Source organism: Convolutriloba macropyga, chromosome 4 (assembly GCF_964194025.1).
Source record: "Convolutriloba macropyga chromosome 4, txConMacr16.3, whole genome shotgun sequence".
Classification (NCBI taxonomy): Eukaryota; Metazoa; Xenacoelomorpha; order Acoela; family Convolutidae; genus Convolutriloba; species Convolutriloba macropyga.
The window spans coordinates 930943-951866 of NC_134471.1; the positions used below are offsets into that span (position 1 = coordinate 930943).

At 31.2% G+C, this 20924-nt stretch overlaps 1 protein-coding gene across 1 annotated transcript in view; it reads left to right on the forward strand.

Annotated features, from left to right (window-relative positions):
- The window catches only part of LOC142337399 (uncharacterized), a 69140-nt gene extending 48472 nt beyond the window's left edge, over positions 1 to 20668 (forward strand). The window contains exon 17 of the mRNA XM_075386567.1: positions 20162 to 20668. Within this exon, the coding sequence (XP_075242682.1) occupies positions 20162 to 20302 (141 nt within the window). The 3' untranslated portion in view covers positions 20303 to 20668. The remainder of the gene's footprint in view (positions 1 to 20161) is intronic.
- Positions 20669 to 20924: the final 256 nt, after the last annotated feature.

Sequence of the window (20924 nt, forward strand, 5' to 3'; positions counted from 1 at the left end):
CTCTTCATTTATATATTCTTCTTGTATCGTATTTTGTGGATTGGCAAAGCCACTTCGTGAATCATTATCCAACTCTTCTCCATATCCATAGTTAACCAATGTACTTACTCTACTCAACATTGTGCTTGCTCCCATTGCTATACCCCCAGCATTTCTTGATAAATCGGGATAAATATGACTAATTATAATTAAACCTGAGCTTATAATTCCACCAATAGTTGAAAAATTTTTTATACCTTTTCCTGTAACCATTTCTTGTGTTAGAACATCATTCTGTATTTTAATATTATTTAATTTAACAAGTTTATTAAAATAGAATATAGTTATCGTGATTAATAACATTTCTATCCGTGGCATTAATCATGAGTGGTTTCATATATTCTGTAAGTTTATTTATATCTTCTCTTTCTAATTCATCTTTTAAACTAAGAGCTTTTAAATCAAGGAAACCAACTCTCGGGTCATATAATATAGTTCTATTCTTATCAATAATAATAAAGGTTTTCTCTTTCCTATTATATTTAATTATACCATTACGAAGTTCATCTGACATTCCATCTGTACAATTATAATAGTTGCTGTTTAATTCACTAATTATTTTATTGAAGTTATGTTCACATTTATAAATTTCATTAAAATTTTTAAATAGATCAGCTCCATTATAAGTTTTTAAATAAATAGTATGACAACTCATTCTTGCTGTATTAATTATTTGAGCTGGTTTATGACACATTACAATCATTTGAATATTATAATGTCTTCCTTCTGTGAAATAATAAGCCATATCCTTATTTAACTTATCGCCCATATCATCAAGAACAATTACGCTATCTTTGAATTTGGACTTGATGTGATCATATTTATATCACATTAAATTCAATATAAAACTCGCCAGTCTCAGGATCTATCCAATCTCTATCATCTTTACATACAATGATTATTTTTTTAGCTTGCTGTTGGTTTTGGTCTTGGTTTTGGTTTTGATCAATGTAACCGCTTGGCGGATCTAAGTATAATTTTAAATAACGACTCCAGTTAACACAAGTGAAACTAACTTCAACATTATTGTAAATTTACATCCAACTGATGGTACGCATTGGGTTTTAGTTATAGGAAGAGAAGGTGGTCCTGTGTATTACTTTGATAGTTTTGGTATTGAGACCCCACCATTATTTTTAGAAGAATATATTGATCTAGGCTCTAATGAGAGAATGCAACAATATGATGAATCTTATTTTGGGGCTTATTGTTTATATATGATCTATCTTATTGATAGAGGATTTAGAATTAAAAGTGCTTTGAATATTCTAGTTAATCAAGTTAAATGTCCTGAAATATATAATGAGTGTTTTTGTTTGGGTTGTAATGTTAATGATAAAGCTAATGATAATGTTAATGATAAAGATAATGATAATGATCTACGAAGTAGCTTTACTAATAATGATAATGATAATGCTAATGATAATGTTAATGCTAATGATAATGTTAATGATAAAGATAAGATAATGATAATGATAATTTTAATTATAATGGTAATGATAGAGATAATTTTATATATCTATTTGGTGAAAAACATCAAAGGGGTAAACCTAACAACAAAGAATGTCTTAGTAATAATATCTCTATAAACATAAATGAAGATCTACAATCATGGCTAAATGATGATAATATAATTACTGAAGCTACACTCCCAGAGAACTTTAAATGTATAATATCTGGTCCTAGTGAATGTGGTAAGACATTCTTATTTAAAAAAATAATTCTGGCTAGTATATATTTTGATAAGCTATACATCATTGGACCTACTGGTGATCAATATCAGGGTTTAGAGAGAATAAACCCAAAAGCAGTTGTCGAGTTTTTTAAAGATATAAAAGATTTACCATCTACCGATAAACTACCCCAAGATTTAAAGAAAGTTATTAATGAATACTTTTGTAGGGGTAGACATAATAACTGCAATATGATATATCTTAATCAAAATCTATTCACAATAGATAGACAGAGTGTTAGAGAGAATTGTAATCTATTTATTTTATTTGAACAAAGAGGTAAAGTCCTCATATCTATATATCAAGATTTCTTTAATAATGTTGAATTTAGTTATAACGATTTTGCTAATATATGTAATAAGGTATGGAAAGAGCCTTATAATTATATTGTCATTGATTTAACTAAAAATAAAAATTTTAATGGTAAACTAAGAATTAATTGGGATCCGAGAGTTTTGTAGTTATTTATGTTTAATTATAATTTATAACTATACTAATCTGTGAATATGGTATAGTTATGTTTATAATTATACATTTATTTATTTATAATTATTTATTTATGTTTAATTTTAATTTATAACTATACTAATCTGTGAATTTGTACATAACCTACAATAGAATTGTTTAAATCTATACTGAGAGATATGTTTATATAGTTTACACTTTCTACATGTTAGATATTGATCGGATTATTAAAATGTTCTAGTAAATGATCATGTTTATCTCTATATGTTATAACTCTATTACATACAAAACATTGATATGGATTACCCTGACACCAATTACAACTTTGAGCCCAGGACTTATTTTTACATTCATCACATTTAATACCAAACATTTTTTAAGGAAAAAATACTTATTCAAATGTGTTTTGATTATAATAAAACAAGGCTTTGCCTAGCTGTTACACCAGATGGGGCTTCGCCCCGCTGACTACGTCAGATGTAAAGTAAAACTTAATACATCACCATTAACGTCTATAGGTCTTGCATGCTCATCTTTAATATGAAACTCTATATATTCTATTCTATCTCAAGTTACATTTTGATATAAGATATTAGTTGGTATAATATTTATCAATTAACCTGGTGGTTCTGTTAGAGTAAAAGTATATAGTATGTCTGTGTCATTCCCATTATCTTTAACACCAGATATCACATTATAATGAATGTTAATAGTACTAAAACCCATGATATCAACAATTTTCTGAGATGTATATTTACCTTGTTTATAAACTGCTTTTCTAAATCCTAGTAATGAGGCTATTGAGTTTTCTACATCAAAGTTAATTGCACCTTGTTTTATTTCCATTAAACCTTTCATTGTATTCTTATCGGGTTCTATTATAACATTACCATTAGTTTCTCCTTTTATTAATTCTGCTATTTCAGTTAATTCATATGCACCTGGTGTAATTGCTTCGTTATCACTATATAAGAATTGATTATTCCCTCTATTCACAATAAATACCGAATTATAAACAGAAAATCTAATTAAACCTAATTTTGTATTAAGTATAGGTTCATTAAAGTTAAACTTTTCTGTTGGCTTTATCATTCTAAAGTTAAGTGTATGCTCTTCTTTAGTTTTAGTTAGCGTTTCATGTATCTTTTGTAGTTCATATAGAATTAGATTGTCTGTCATTTTTATATTCAAATATTAGATTATATTTATAGTTATAATTATAGCTTTGGTCATAGTCATATTTATAGTTATAATTATAGTTATAGTTATAATTATATTTTTAGTTATAGTTAAAGTTAATTTTTCGGATTATAAAAATGGATTTTAATTTGGATACAACTTAGGTTATAATATAATGATATACACAAAAGTAAGATTATAAAATATAAACCTAATAATCTAGCAACAATGAATACTGTTAATACTAATATTAATATCATTCTCAATAGAGAAGAGAATCATTTAAATTTGCGTGATTCATATCTAGAGATAGAGTTTGTGGTATTAGATATTGCTGGTGGTGTATTTGCTAATGATGCTAATATCAGATTAGTTAATTATGGTTTGATTGCATTATATAGTTCAGTTAAGCTTGAAACTAGTGGTGGTAGGACCATTGAATATATAGATCATTGTCATCCTAATCTATTGATGTATAAGTTATTAACTAGTACTGATGATGAATATGAGAGTGGTTTTGTTAGAAATCAAGGTAATAGAGATAGTCAACTTAAAGTTGACCTTATGGCTGCAAAACGAGGTCATATGTATATGATGATTGAGATGAGTGATCTATTTGGTTTTGTAAATGATTTAGAAAAGATTATATATGGTTTAGGAATTAAACTAATATTAAAAAGAAATAATATTGATAGAGCTCTATATAGAATTAATGCTAATCCTGGTGCAGTTGCTAATGATGCTAATATAGAAATTAGAGATATATCATGGTGTGTACCTAGTATTGATCCTAGTAATGACAATAGAATTATTGTGCAAAAGGGTTTAAAAGAATAGTGTAGACTTTGGTTATTATGAAAGAAAGACATTTTATAAGAATCTACCCAATGCTACTAACTTCGTGTTTGATCTAGGTAGGGAAAGTGGTATGGAAAGACTGCAATATATTATAGTTGGTTTTGAAAATAATAATGCTAATGAACAAACTCATGATGCAAGTACATTTGATATAATGAATGTTACTGAATGTTATTGTAAGATTGGTAGTGAATTTTATCCCGAGGATAGAATGAATATTAATTATGGTACTAATAATTATAATGAGGCTTTTAAAGAGATTGTTAGCTTTATTAAAGATTATAAGGGGCTACCACATAATATAAAACCATATATAAATCATAGAACATTCAAAAGTAATTATAGAATATATGTATTCAATACTAGAAATCAAGGTGATCATATAGGTCCACAACCAATACAACTTAATTTTAAATTTAGTGCTGCAGTTGCAGATGTTATATGTCATGCATTAGTTTTAACTAGAAAAGTTATTAGTGTCAATAGTGATGGAAATAAGATGGTTGATATAGTATCATAATTATAATTATAACTATGGCCCTAGTCATTCTTTTAGATATATCTCTAGCTATAATCATCTGTGAACGGAATTCGTCCGTGGCAAGCCAAGCAGTTCCTGATAATTATAATTATAACTATTTCTTACTTGTCTTAACAACACCCCTAGCATAAATAGTATTTAGTTTCTTTTTATTTTCTAGAGATAAGCCTCCAGCTTCAAGCTTAATCTTAGCCTTGGGCCTAACCTTAGGCTTAGGCTTAGGTTTAATAACAACAAAGGGATTATACTTTTTAACTTCCATTATTTTTTATATATTGAAATGAGTCTTTTAAATAAGTTCAAAACTAATTCTTATTGTGTTGTTGGCAAACATTATAGTGGTACTAATAATATAAGTGGAGCTATTACTTCAAAAGGTGCCAAGATGTTAAGAGGATACTGCACTAAATGTAGAAGGAATAAGTCAATGACAGTATCTGATGCAACAATAGAAGCTGAGGTATTGAAAGATTTCTTTAAAAGTGTTGGTAAAGCTACTGTTAACTTTGGAAAGGAAGTTGCTAATAATCCAGTAAGAGCATTAGAAATAGCAAGTAAAATAGGAAGTGCCACTGCAAGTAGAAACCCTAGAGCTGCTTTATCGGCCACACCTGATTTAATTAAATTTGCAACTACTGGCGAGGGTATAAAGGTAGTACAAAAAGGAAGAGGTTTATACAAGGTTTAGGTACAAAGAAAAGATAATTAATTAATTAGAGTTTAAATATAACTATGGTCATGGGTATAACTAAGACTAAGACTACCTCTAATATTATCTATATATATTAATACTAATATTATTATTACTAAAAATATTGTTAATACTAGCACTAATAGCTTTAATCTAAAAAAACACTTAACTTTTTTTTATCAACGGAGTTGCGGCTTCGCCAATTCTTCTTATAATCCTCATATACCTTAACTAATTCATTATACTCATCATTATCTATTTTGTTATTATTCATTGATTTAGTATATAGTTTATTAAACTTGTCGCTAAACTGTTTACTTAAAATATACATTTGTGAATACTTTGTAATTTCATTTCTTATTTTAGTATTGTTTTTGATAATGAACCACAAACAGTTGCTGTAGCAAAAGCTGTTGGTATAGAATAAGGTAATCCTATACCTGTTAATGCAACTGATGTTGTTGCCGTTGTTGCTATTGATGATAATAGTATTTCTGTTATCTCAGCTACGTTAATATTTTTTTTATATCTACTTAACTTCTTACTATAGTTATTAGTTTCAGTTTCATAATAATTTCTAATATCTTTTATAATGTTAATATTGTTGTTAAATTTATTATTGGCTTGAATCTTTTCTTTTATTTGTTTCTCAGCCGCTTCGCGGATTAATCGTTCTGATACTGAAGACAGATCTGGATATAGTAATCTCTCACTCGGTGCTGTTGAATTGGTCATTTTCATTAGTAAAATAACTCTCAATATCTTTCATTATATCTTCTTTTTTAAAATCATAATGCATCTCTAGTCTTGCTTGTTCTTTGTTGTCTACTAACTTACTTTCTAATAATATAGATATTATATATTTTATAACTATCTTCATCATTAAAATATGGTTTTCTCTTAAACCCCTCCATCTATCAACACATGCATCACCCAATTGAATATTGGTAATTGACTGATTAAACTTATTGTTGTCAAACTCCAGTTTTAATTCATTATATTTAGAAATGGTATCAGCGGAAACTTTGTTGCCAAAATGAACAATATTAGTTTCAACTTCAGTTAACTTATTGGCTAATATGGATATATTAGATGAGTTAAGAGACACTAGTTCAACTGTATCACCATCAATCCATACTGTATCTCCATTGATTGTAGATGATGGCAAACCAATAATGTTTGCATTTAGTCGGCCAATTGTAGCTTCTTCAAATTTACTTTTTCTTAGTTGTTCCGACCCCACTTGTGGGGGAAGGAACTATATACTCAAATGGGTTTTTTTTTTGTTCAGTGAATTTTGGCCGATCGATATATTCGTCGTAGAGAAATGTGAGTGGTATCATTAAAAAGCTGGTCCAGCGTAGAATTCAAAAGTAAAAAGATTTTTTTGAATTTCGTTTTTTTCGAGGAGTTATCGAGGATTGAAGTTTTGTGTGAACAATGGGATCTTTAGCATGATTGTTCACTTTTAGTACAATTTTCTTCAAACTAAGATCTTTTTTATGAAAACATTAATTCAAATTTCTATAAAAAGAATAAATTTTGAGTTCGTAAAAGTTGAATGCAAGGCGATAGAAAGACTAGTTCTGGTCTCATAGGGAAGTTCACTATCAAAAAAAAATCGAACTCTAATTGAGAGCCCTTTTTTTAATAAAACTTTTCTCTTTTTTGCTTTTTTAAGTCACCTAGAGACAAGTCACATTTTATATCGACGTTCTATTAATGACAAAACTCCTTTATAGTCGAATGAAGCGCAATGAACAAAAAACGTCGATTTCAAGGAATTGCTCATGTTTTTTTTTGGCTTCGATTCTGAGTTTTCGTAATTTTGAATGAAATTTTGAATTTCTTTTTGAAGTTTTACTATTTTTTTGGAGTCCTATGGTAGGGATTCATTGACTAACAGTGCAATATGTTCCATAATGAGCATTAAGTGAACATGTCTATTTCATTGAGGGGGCGGCTAATGGCTGTTAAGACTTAAAAAATAATTTTTCGAATTTTTTTTTGAATATTAAAGAATCATAATCTTATTATAGTGAATTGTAAGTCAGTCCAGGGGTGAGAGCACCCTCTTCCTTCCTACTGCAACCAAAATTAAACTGGTTAGCGGTTTTATCTTCTATCTATTGGTTATATGACTTCAATGACAAAAAATTTCAATTTTTTAAAATTTTTTTTTGGATTTTTACGTATTATTGGTTACTTTTGAAATCTTATCACATTATCCAAATATTGACAGTTCCCATTAGCTTAAAAACGATGTTCTGTGGATGACCAATAAAAATTTTAAACAAAAATTTATGGTTTAAATGGCTTCTACACGTTCTTCTTGCACTTTTCTACTGATTTTTTGGTTTTCTCCTGTTTTTTTTTTGTTGTTTTAATAGTCATTATACTTACTGTGATCTCATAATGAATACCTATGCATGACAAACATAAATGTACTGCCACCGGGGCATCTTTGAGCGTTTTTATTGACTTCCGTTGAAAGCTATTGAATTTAATGTCTGTTAAAATAAAAATCATTTTTCGAAAATTTTATTTGAACAATAACAATTCCTAAATTTTTCTTGAACTGTTAGTGAGTTTCAGTATTGACTGGACCCGCTTGCTTTTTACTGCGACTAAAAATATTCTGTTTAGCTGTTTTATCTTCTAGCTATTGGTTATATGACTTCAATGACAAAGATTTCAATTTTTTTAAATTTTTTTTTTGGATTTTTTGAATTATTGGTCACTTTTGAACTCTTTATCACATTATCCAAAGATTATTGTAATCCAATTGGTTTAGAGAGGACGTTCAGTGGATCACAGAGAAAGTTTTCAGAGAATAGCTAATGGTTTAATTGTCTTCGACACTTTCTTCTCGCATTTTTCTACTGAATTTTAGTTTTTGCTGTTTTTGTTATTGTTTTCTGTCATAAGACTTATTGTGATGTCTTTTTAACTATCTATGCATGACAGACATCATTTTCCTCCCTATGGGTTATATCTGAGCATCGTCATTGAGCTCCGATGAAAGATTGAGTTTACTGGCTGTTAAGGGTTTAAAAATAATTTTTCGAAACTTTTTTGAAATTCAACCATTCCTAATTTTTTTTCGTGAATACTCTTGGTCATTGTTGGTTCTAACAGAATCCATTTCCGTTCTACTATAGCCAAAATTAATCTGGTTAGCGGTTTTATCTTCTACCTATTAGTTTTAAAACATCAATGCCACGAGAATTCATATTTTTTTTGGGTACTTTATTTTGTTTTTCGATCCTTTTGAAATCTTATCACATCATCTTACTGCTGAGAGTCCCTATTGGTTTAGGGAAGAAGTTCAACGGATCATAAATAAAGTTTTCAGGGAAGAGCTTATGATTTGAGTTGCTTCGACATTTTCTTCAGGCACTTTTCTACTGAATTTGTGGTTTTTGCCTCTCTCTGTTGTTGTTTTCATAGTCATTAACTTGTTGTAAGGTCTTATTGATGAAATACGATTGGCAAAAAAACTTATTGTCCCCTCGAGGCATCATTTATTGTATATACTGGCTTCCGTTGAAGGCTAATGAATTTAATGGCGTTGATAATACGTGTTTTCCCGCAATTTTCGTGCGTCTAATGTATTTGTTTATATTTGTTGATTTTTTGAAATTATATTGATAAAAAAGGTTTTCCCATTGCTCCTGAAAAATTAATTTAAAATTGAAGAGTGTTTAGTGAAAAGTTCATTTTTTTAATGCCTTCGACCCTTTTGTCGCTCAATTTTTTTTCCTGAATTCGCTGTTTTTGTTCTTTAGGTAGCCGTAAATTGCTCACAGATCTCATAGGCTTGTAATTGAGGACTGAATGAATGATGTTGCTCGAAACATTCAGTATATAGCGAATAGGTTCCTTTCGTCAAATTTAACTTCTATTCATCAATCAGATGTCCCATCGAATTTCGTGTATTTCAAGAAATAACATATATATTGATATTATGTGCCACTGTTGTTTCGTTTTTCTGAACGTTTATTGAATGGCCATTTTTTGCGTTTCTTTTTCTCTTCCTTCAGAACAATCGCGTAATAACAGATCCCAATGGTTTTTAAATGTGGCCCAAGTAAACTTATTTAATCTTTCAGTATAAATCCTTCAACTGAAATAGCAGAAATAACAACTGAATTAAAAATACATATTCAGATGATAGCTATTGATTTTAATGGTAGCAAAGGTTTGTGTTTTCGCAAATCGTTTGTAATTTTTTGAGTTTCTCTTTAGTTTGTTTCTATGGCATAGTCTGACCACAGACGGGTGCTTTTGGTTTTGTAATGACTTTTTAGTAATTTATCAAGGATTTTTTTATTAAAAACCAATGTTTTTTAAGATTTTTGAATTTTCTTGGTGCAAAAAATGTTGATTAATTTTTAAGTTTCGCCTCACTGTTCGTTCTTTTTGTCGGCTTGTTACCTAGTCTCGTTAAGAAAACTTTTCATCTGCTGTATAGTTAGTAAAAGGTAAACTTGTGTAGTTAAGGTTTTATCTGACTGCATTTTGACGTTGTTACCAGGTGCTTTTAAATTTAGATATTCATTTTTTGCCGCCAAAATTTTGTTGGTGCTATTTTTTTTCTAGTCTCTTCAATGTCAGGTCACGTTGGTGCTGTAATGAAGCATGGCATTAGTAATTCAATTAGTAGATAGAATGTGTAACGATTGTTTTAAACTCAAACATCTATTTTTGTTATCTCTTGATTTGGTTGACATTTTAGTCAAAAATGTAGATGAGCTCGGGTCGGAACATCATGTGCGAACGCACATTAACGAGCCGCCTTGTTCAGTTATGTTTTTACTTAAAATATCTATTTTATTAATAGAAGATAATAAGTTATTATCAATAATCTTTATTAACAACATCTTTTTCATCTAACGGAGGATGTACATTTGTAATTTTATCAGTATCTTTCATGTCAATATTATTATTATCTTCTAGGAATAAACCATGAGCCTTACTTAGTGTTAAGTTGTTCATTGATTTTGATATTGATGTTGATTGATGTTTAGCCTGATTGAATCTATTTCTCATCATTGTATCTGTCATCTTTGTATTTATTTACAGAAAGATTTATATTTAATGATTCTAAAACTTTATTATTAGATTCAAAGTCAAACTCGGATTTTAATAATTCCTGTTTATAAAACTTACCTTCTATTATCTCTCCATTCATATCTTCTGTCTTATAAGTTGGTGGTTGTGTTTTTAAAATCTCATTAACTCTAAACAACTCTCTATTCCAGTTAGAAGTGTATCCCATAGAGAAGATGTTACGTTTATCTGCATTTCTAACATAATCACCAACTTTAAGTTTAGGTTTAATATTCCTATAAATGAATGAGTATTTAACCTTATCGGGATTATAAGAGGCATCAACTGGTGTCATATTAATTGTTGAATGAATGTTATTGTTATATGTTATGACTGCATCATTCAATATATTTACCCAATTAACATCACCATTGATGAACATTGGTTTATTAATTATGTGTAATAATGTTCTATTAAATCTCTCTTTAAACACAGCCTTTAAATCATTATAAGTAGAATATAGTTTTGTTTCATGTTCTTTAAGTAAAGATTAAAGTGTTTTATTGTAAAACTCACTGCCTCTATCTACCCATAACTTTTCTGGTTTTCTATGTTCAGAGTCACCTTGTGGACCTTCTGATAGGATTGTTTTAAAACTATTAGTTATAGATTAACCAGATTTATTCTTTAATGGAATAGCCCATGCATATTTTGTGAATACATCTATAACTGTTAATATAAACTTATAATTTTTATTGTATTTACTTAGAGATGACTTATCAATTAAATCAGTTGGGCGTGTTTCATCTTTATATAATGGTATTATTCTTTCTCTTCTAAACTTTGTTATTTGAGGACTGAATACTTCTTTAGCTAATAGTTGTTGTTGTTGTTGTTTTTCCATCATTATTTATTTACCATAGTTAAGAATAAAATTATCTAATTGCTCTTGATTAATAATATTCATAGATAATAGTTGCTTAGATATATCTAGCATTTCATCATATAATCCATCATGACCAGCTTTTGTTTCTAGTATTAATAATTCTAGTCTTTCTACTAAACCATTTAAATGGCAATTTCGTTGATCTGCGAAGCAGGTTCCCTGATTGTTGGGGTCAGTCTTAGTAAGACCACTAGCTTTAACTTCTTCTTCTTCTTCATTAGTATCATAAACAGTGGATTCACTACTAAAGGAATCTCTTCTCGGTGATGCGATACTAATTGATAATCCTCTTATAACTTTCGATCTATTACTTTTAGTATCCCCTCTTTGTTTATAACCAATATCCCTTGGAAATTGTTTTCATCGCCTTTTATGTCTCTTTCTGTCACATTTTCATTAGTGATAAACATAAGGAAACCTTTAGTGAAATCATAGTTGTTATTTCGTAGTTATATACCATTCGGTGTTATACGAGTGGGCACAATATTAATTGTAAACTCATTTTCATTTGCATCAAATGGGACTAATCGTAATTGAATATTCGTTTGTTTTCTCATATCTGCTAGAATATCAAGCATCCCGTTACTTAGTTTAAACAACTTGCCCTCTCGACCTGGTAATGTAATAGGCTCTCTGACAGAGAACCCGCTTTGTTGAACGGGAGAGAACTCTAAAGGTTTCAATGCATTTGTGTTGTCTTCTATCCGTAAACCGGTTTCACTGATCTGCGCAGCAGTTTCACCAATCCGAGAAGCGGTTTCACCGATTGCTTCCATTGTTTGTGTCTGGTGGGCTTGTAGTATTTCACTATTAGTATTAAAAGTTTCAGTTAGAGGATCAAATAATTCTTCTATTTCACCATAATATTCTTGTTGTTTTAATTTATCTGCTAATCTATTTCTTCTTTTCAGTTTTTGTAGTTTATTTAATTCTATGAGTTTATCTAGCCTAGTCATTTTATAAAAATAATTATCACAGTTCATTATATAATCTTATAGCGGCTTCAATAAACTTTCTATCTTCCTTAATTGTTAATTCTTTAATATTGTTTATCAGTGCTGGGTTTACCATATTTCGTCGGTTTGGCGCAGACGAAGTCTGTTGGCTGATTGTTTTAATAACTCTCTTGAATAAATACATGTTCTCATCTAGGGGATAACTTTTTTTTAATTACATAACATCTTTTATCATCAAAATTACTTACACTTCTTTTACTTATCTTAATTGTGGTCATACAACTTCCTAGTTTTTGAATCCTACTTTCCTCTACTGTCCTTTCCTTATAATCTATTAGAGCATAATTATATTCCTCGTGCTTTCCATTACTTTCTTTATTTTTTTCTCTTTTGCGCCATACTTCTTTATACTATATGTTTTGGGTTTTAATACAATAAATTCTTCTATTATTTTACTCCCTAGCTCGTGTTTAAACTTGCCAGGGACTTTATTATTGGTTTTTATAGGAATATCGGGGAGCCCGCTTCGCGGATCTAGATTAGATAAGTCCATGTGCTCGTTGTCAACATTACCTCTACTATAACTTAAAATAAAACTAGCCGTGTCCATATAGTGAAGGTTGATGTCTTCTAGCGATGGTTTCAGTACATCATAATAAAATTTATACATATGGAGTTCACTTAACTCCAATACAGTAGAGCCTAGATATATGGGTTTATCATATTGTATTTCTTTTCTCTTTTTTATAGAATTCTATTAGAGTATAGTTTTCATATCTAATTACATTTTACATGTTGGTTTACTAACAGCTTTAAGTATTTCATAATCATTAGTTAGGATCTTGGCTTCTAGATACTTTAATGGATTCTCACAACTTTTACCAAACAATGAGTTATTCATTAACTTAAATATATCTTTCTCAGGCTCAGTTTTAGCTTCTGCTCTCATTTTAGTATTAAGTTCAATATAGTCTCTAATTATATAATCTTGTTTCAATTTAATTATTCTATGGACTTTAGTAACCTTTATACCCATCTTAACAACAAACTTTGACATCCGATAGTGTATTCGGTATTCATATTTATTATTCTGATCTAATATTAGTTTCTTGCTTTTCGATGAAGTTGGGGGTCTTTGTTTGTATCCCAGTTCATTACTCTCTACTTCTCTTCCATGGGGTAGTAGTTGGAAGTTGCTAGTTCTCTCTTTACATTCATTAGTATATTCTAAATCACAGATAAGCCAATAGCCGTAATCACTATCATCTGAAGTATTTAATACTTTGTCTAGAGTTGCGTTGGAGTACTCAAAATCTTTATATTGTAGCTTTTGCATTAGTGCATAACTGTATAAGTTTTCAGCATCGATGTACCATATAGGACTCCGGTCATGGGACTTCGTCCATGCTTCGCCATGCTCTGCCATCTGCGAAGCAGGTTCCCTGATGTATCTTTGACTCTGACTCTGACTTCTAATATACCAATCACCCATAACACCACATATGCCACCTCTCATTGCACTAATGAAGTCTTTTAGTATTTGTTATCTTGTATTGTGTCTAATTCAACGTTGCTAAGTTTTAGCAAACAATCGAAGCTGTAGCCTGGTAGATTAATATAATGTAGAGGATTGAGTTTATATGTATTCATGTTTAACTTAACAAATGGATTGAAGCAGTGTCCTAATATGAATATATCATTTTCCATATATTCCAATGTTAATTCTTTACCTGTTTTATTACTATTAGAATTATTGAAATCATCTACTTCATCTTGGGTTGGTAACTTAGTTGTTAGTGATGATCTAAAGTCTTGAATTGATAGATTGCCTAGTTTATTATTATAGCTATTCTCATCTGTAAAATATTCATAAGGATATAATGTTTTTAACATTATAAACTTATGCCATTTTATCAAGAGACATTGTCAAGAAACTGTAACTATCTATAGACTTTAATACACCCACTCTAAACATTCTAGCTTTGCCATTAGTACTAGGCAAGATATCAATTCTTCTCCTGCTATTATTCTGTTCAAATATCTCATTAAATAATAGATTGAAGTCATAGCCTTTTCCATTAAGAATTATTACTGGAATGAAGTTTTGATGTTTATAGTTTAAGTTACAAATATTACATGCTGGGCCTCTATATCTACCTGTTTGGTGACAGTGATCTCTAACTTTATTAACACAGTTTTTATTACAAATCTTGACATATATCATTTGCATCATGATATAATTTATCTTCTTCTGTGAATAGTATTGCTTTGTTTATCTTAATGCTATGTTTTGTTTCTATTTCTAATAATTCTCTAACATAATCTTTGATGCAGTCTGGACCAAAGTATGATCTGCGAAGCAGGTTCCCTGATTGGTGTCTGCTATGCCAACTACAGCCAATAGCGTTAGGTGCATGTTCAGATATCTTATATGTATTGCTACCAATCTTTTCATCTGTTCCTTTCATGTAACATTCAATATCACTAAATATAACATTATTCACTTCTTGTTGTTTATGTTGATTCTTGAATTTAATTTGTTTTAACTTAGGGCAAACAATCTTTGGTTTGGTTTGGACACAGCATTCTTGAGTTTCATATTTTTATTGAGAGCTAAACCAATAGGTACAATTATCACAAAACCAGAACTTTGCATGTTTTGTATTGGGTCTTTCTAGTAATACTTCTACATTTTTAATTAGAGCACAGTGTTCATTCCATGCTAGTATTCTTACATTATGTTTACCTTCTACAAAGTTAGAACATTTCTCTGAGCTATGTTACTATCTTGAGTAGGTCTGTAAAACCAAATATTGATATTATATTTATTTTGGATTTTTGTTATATAATCATTTGCAGTTTCATTATATTCCCAGTCATCGACTAGATTATTAATATACTTATTTTCTCTAGTTGCATCTTGGGTCACAGGATATAATGCGGCTGAAATGCATAATCTTAAGCAATTAAATTTATTACTTTTAATATTTAAAATAGCTTTTGTTCTAGTTCTTAGATTTGGTGGTAGTTCGATATATGATCCTAATGATGGTTTAGTTCTTTCTATATTTAGCTGAATGTCAGTTATTCCAAGAAACTCATAATCATAATCATAACCCTCATATGTTTCTCTAGTATTATCTAGCCATTGGTTTAGATCCAGTCGATGATCTTTAGTCATATATTCATCAGTTCTAATGTTTATAAGAGTTGTCTTAGTCTCTTCTTCTCCTCTCTTCTTATATAAGCAATTGGCCGTAACGTTATATTTATATGATTTAAATGGTTTAAACCCATCTAATATGTAATCTATAGGCTCATTAATATCATTAGTATAACTACCCGGCTTAGTAATATATAGCTGTCTTTGATTAAAGCTTGATTTAGTAGTATTATTGTCTGCGAAGCTTGGATTGGTGTAACCACTTCGTGGATCAGTTGAGATAACACTTTCTCTCATGTGTTTATTCATGTGAGTTTGTAGACCAATCTGATTTTTAAACTTATCGCCACAAACCCAGCATGGTTCAGTTTTAGCTATATCTATGCCAGTTTCAGTTTTAATAATATCCTTCGTTTTAATAATATCAGTTTTAGTCTTAGTTTCAGCTTTAGCCCCAGTTTTCATAATATAATCATCTTCATCCGAATTATACACCCTCTCCAAGATTTCTTCTTCTTCAGACTCAAACATTTTCTCCAATAGTTCCTTATGTTTGAGATCGTATGATTGATGCCTGTATAAACCCTTCCATGATTCAAAGGATAAATAACAGACGTCGCAGAAGTTTATGACACTAGTATTAGTTAATTGAGACATGCTGTATTTATTTAGGGAAAATTTTGGAAAAAATAATTTTTCGAAAATGAAAATGAAAGGCAATAAGTATAAAAATAAGTCTTGGAAAGAATGTTGTAATAATTGTAAAGAATTAGAATATTCTTGTTATGTATGTAAAAATATGGTTAAGGTGAAAGATTATATAGAACATTTGGGATATCATTATTCTGATCCTGATCAATATCTAGCATGTAGTATGTGTAATGTTTATAAACATATATCATTATATAGATTTAGAAATAGGAAATGTAGACTATGTATTTATCTTCATAGATAGAGATATGGTCATACTAGAAATCAATTGAGAGAGCATGTTTATAAGTATAATATTAAAATAAGCTAATTCTTCTGTGATGTAGTTTTGGTTTTTATTGATTTTTTGATTGAATATAGAGCTAATATATAGTAGTGAATAAAATGGGGGTATAAGCAAGTAGTAGGTATATAGAGTAGTGGGGGACGGAGCTCGAACAAGTGCGTGAAAATTTTTTGAGGGGTTTTTAATATGTAAAAATACCTCAAAAAATTGAAATGCGCTTGGAGAGCACCTTTTACCCACTGCTAGTGGTTTTGCGGCGTGAAATTTTTGGACTCTAATTTTAAAGTAGAGTGAGAAAACGGTGTTCGAACAAAAATTGGCTTTTTTGCTAATGGTTTTTGTTCACATGCGGATCATTTTATTGGATTTCTTTAGATCGTTTTTTAAATGGTTTTCGCAATCCATTCATAGTTCATTCTAGGCCTAGTTTTTTGTTTGAACCTAATTACTCTTTCTCGCATGTGGTTTTTTGTTCACATGCGGCATTTTGACATAAATTTTGTATGTTTAATTGCTCTCAAACTTTGCTCTCAATTGCTCGCAAAGTTTGTAGCAATTATATTAGTCCTGTCGGTTTTTTTTTCGCTTGACCGATTTTTCGTCTGACGTTTATGACTTTTTGTCCTCAAAAACGGGATAAACAGGTAGCCAGCGGGCATTTAAGTGCTCTTAGAGCCTTTCAGCTCTATTTCAGCTAAAACTGTTTTGGAGACTTATACTTATGGTGTGAAGGGCGGTTCCTAGAGGTTGAAGACACTCCACCCCCACTGTTGACCCCCCCCCCACTATTGCCCCACCCCCCAACGCACTGTTGCCCCCAGCCCACTGTTGCCCACCCCTCCTTCGCCATCAGCCCCCCCCGTGCACCCCCCCCCCCCCCCCCCCCCCCTCGTGGGTACTGACGAACAGCCGATCGCTGAAAACACGCAATTGTATACTAATTTTCACAATTTTTTTTCAAGATTTTTGTCATTTTTGAGGTTTTTCAGCTCTAGGTGTCAAAATCCTCCTCTTGAGTTTTATATTAGGTTACTGCATAGTTTCTAGTGGTGTTGGAATTGTTTCAACATTTGACATCACAAATTTTAGCATTTTTTTGACAAAACGTGCAAATTTTCAATTTTTTTTTACATTTATTTGTCATTATTCACTTCTTTCCAGATGGAAGGGCCAGAAAACGTCCTTAAGGTTTTGATGATAAGTTACTGAAAAAATTTTATGCCATGGAATAGTTTTCATTTTTTTAGTTTGACAAATTTTACCGAATCTTTTTGATGAAATTTGCAATTTTTTCAAGTTTTTTTAAAAATTTTTGTCGGTTTTTAGATTTCTCCAGCCTCAAGAGCGGAGGAACCTCCTCTGCGGTTTGACAATAGGTTACTGTATAGTTTTTAAATGTAATGGAATGTTTTTCAAGATTTAAATGTCAGCAATTTTAAAAAAATATTTTTTTAAAAATTTTTTGAAGTTTTTCAAATTTTTTTAATCATTTTTTTCCGGCCCCAGGGACCGCCTCCAAGGTTTGATGATAAGCTGTTGCATAGTTTCCATAGTTAATAGAATGGTTATCTTTATTTTAATGACTCAATTTTAAGCAATTTTATGATAAAATTAAAATTTTATGCAATTTATAAAAATTATTATCATGTTCCAAGTTTATGGATCTTCATGAGCCAGTGATTAACTAATTAAAGCTTGAAGCTTTAGTAACTAATTAAAGCTTGAAATAGGGATACTGGAGTTTGGCCAAATTTTTTTCGTTCTCTTCCTACGTTGGCTTCCTAGATATATATGTAATATGTGCCGTAGTTTAATTGTTCATTGAACATGCATGTTTTCGGATTTAGTGACTGGAGCGTTGCTAATTTCTTCAAATAATTTTAAAATGAATTTTTGTTCCCAAAGAAAATTAATTCATTTTAAAAAGAAATATAATTTGCTCTCAAAGAAGTTTTTTGCAATCGTATTATTGCTGTGGTCTTTCGTATGCGATTTTTTGCTTGTGCTATTGTTTGTCTGACCCATTTGACTTTTCGTTCTCAAAAAGGGAAAGAGCGCTCGGAGGGTATTAAGTGACCGAAGAGCTCTCCTAGATCCAATCAGTCACCCCCCTCCACCTCAGTCAACCCCCCTCCCCAACCCCCGTCCACTGTCCTCCAACCCGGCGATTTGAACCCTGCTCCTGTCGAACTCTCCCACAACCCGACGCCCCTCACTTAACCCCCCGCTCCGCACCGCTCACATCCACCTGATGCATCTCTAAGCCACAGCGGGCTACTACTGAAGCCTACCGCTTGCCATTCGTTTGAAAGCAATTCGACCGACGTTAGTAGGTTGTTTATGATCTTCCTTTTTGTTCATCTTTTGTGAATTCGTTCATTAAGTATATGCTTAATTGGCTATTAATCCGCTTCTCCTAGTGAGGCTGATAGCCAGGCCTTTAGTTCTTTCAATTCTGGATTTTTCTTTCTTAGGACTTTTTCAAATTCCTGTTTACGTTTTTTGTTTTAAGGAAGCCGCAACTTTCGCTATGACTCGACATACTCACTCACCGTATCAACTGAATGCAATCCAGAACTTATACAGCAGTTTTACGCAAATACGGTTAAGGTTAAAAAGCAAAATCAAAAGAAATGGGACGAACCAATAAATCCCGAGAGCTAAGAGTTAATGTTTGAATAATTAGTGCTTTAAGTTATCAAAGTAACCGCTAATTATTAAACTTATTGTCCTGCTATTTAGAGGCTGAATCGTCATGTTTATTGAATTTTGTTCCAATTTGGCCGCAAGATTCAATGAACATGGTGAATTCAGCCTCATGGCGCATTGCAAGATAATAAGTTAATACTAATACTAATTAGCAGTATACTCTAAGGAACTTTGATAACTTGAAGCACTAAGTCTTTAAACATTAGGTCCTGGCTCTCGGGCTTTATTGATTCGTGCCATTTCTTTTGATTTTGCTTTTTAACCTAAACCGTATTCGCGTAAAATTGCTGTATAAATTCTGGATTGCATTCAGTTGAGTGTCTTAAAACGAAAAAAGTAAACAGGAAATTGAAGTAGTCCAGAGAAAAGACAAGAATTGAAAGAAATAAAGGCCTGGCTGGCTGTCAGCCTCAATAGAAAAGCAGGATTAATAGCCAATAAAGCATATACTAAATAAATAAAATCACGAAAGATGAACGAAAACAAAGATCTTAAACAACCGACAAACGTCGGTCGAATTGCTTTCATACGAATTGCAAGCGTTGGGCTCTTTTTTGACTCTTAGAAAAAAAATAGGCAGTGGTCAGTTTTTCTTTATTTTCCTCTCTTTTAATCACGTCGGTCTGGGGTCAACGGCGGCTACTTTCCGGCAATCTGCAGGCTACCTTCTGCTTATTTCACTCCCAATTGGAGTCATGGGATTCAATTTCAGCTATTTTTAGGAAATCTACGCTGTTTGTTTTTGCTTTGAATGTTTCAAGGGGGCATGCAGAGCTATTTTTCGGCTATCTACCGACGCTAGTGTTTTGCTTTAAGTCAGTTATGATTACAGGATGTGGAAAGCATAATGAAGGCGGAGAGACCCGATTGGAAAGTAATTCTACCGGTCATCCGAACCATATTTGAAGACATCTCCTCTTTAGACACAGCCGCTTGTAGCCCCTCCCCAATGACAATTGCCCCACAAGCTTAAGTGACACGCGCTGCCGCTACTCGTTAGAATACATAGACCCCACCTGCTACTACCAAGGATAATCTGAGATGTGAGATCTTAAAAACATCAGAATGATATTTTATGGTGCAATTTACGACAGAATTATAATTTAACACAAACTTGACACTTTACTAACTCTGTTGTTGCTGGCTTCTTGGCTCTATTTTGCCACGAATGTGGTTTTATCAGTTGTTTGACACACACGCCCTGTCATTCTGGAATTTAATTAATCTTCAAAACTACGTCACTCTAACTGCTCAGCAGTAGATGTACTCTTGCTGCATTCTTTTGTCACTGCATTTTATTCTTGTATGTCGGTAGAAGACATGTTTTTTTTTCATTTGAGCCCCCATGAAATTATAATTGAGAAAAAAAGGGGGGGTTTTTTGCACTGACTATGTAGAGGTGGGGGGGGGGGTGTTCGTTATTTTTTATTAGAAGCATTTAGCTGTCTAAGGGTGCAGCAGTTGTACTGTTTGAAGCATAGTGCATTGTATTGCATTTCAATCGGCCTTTAATCGCTGTTTAGTTTTGTAAAGTCACATAGCTCTTTTTCTAAAGCCAATTTAATTTATTTCTTTACAATAGTTTTCAATAGTTG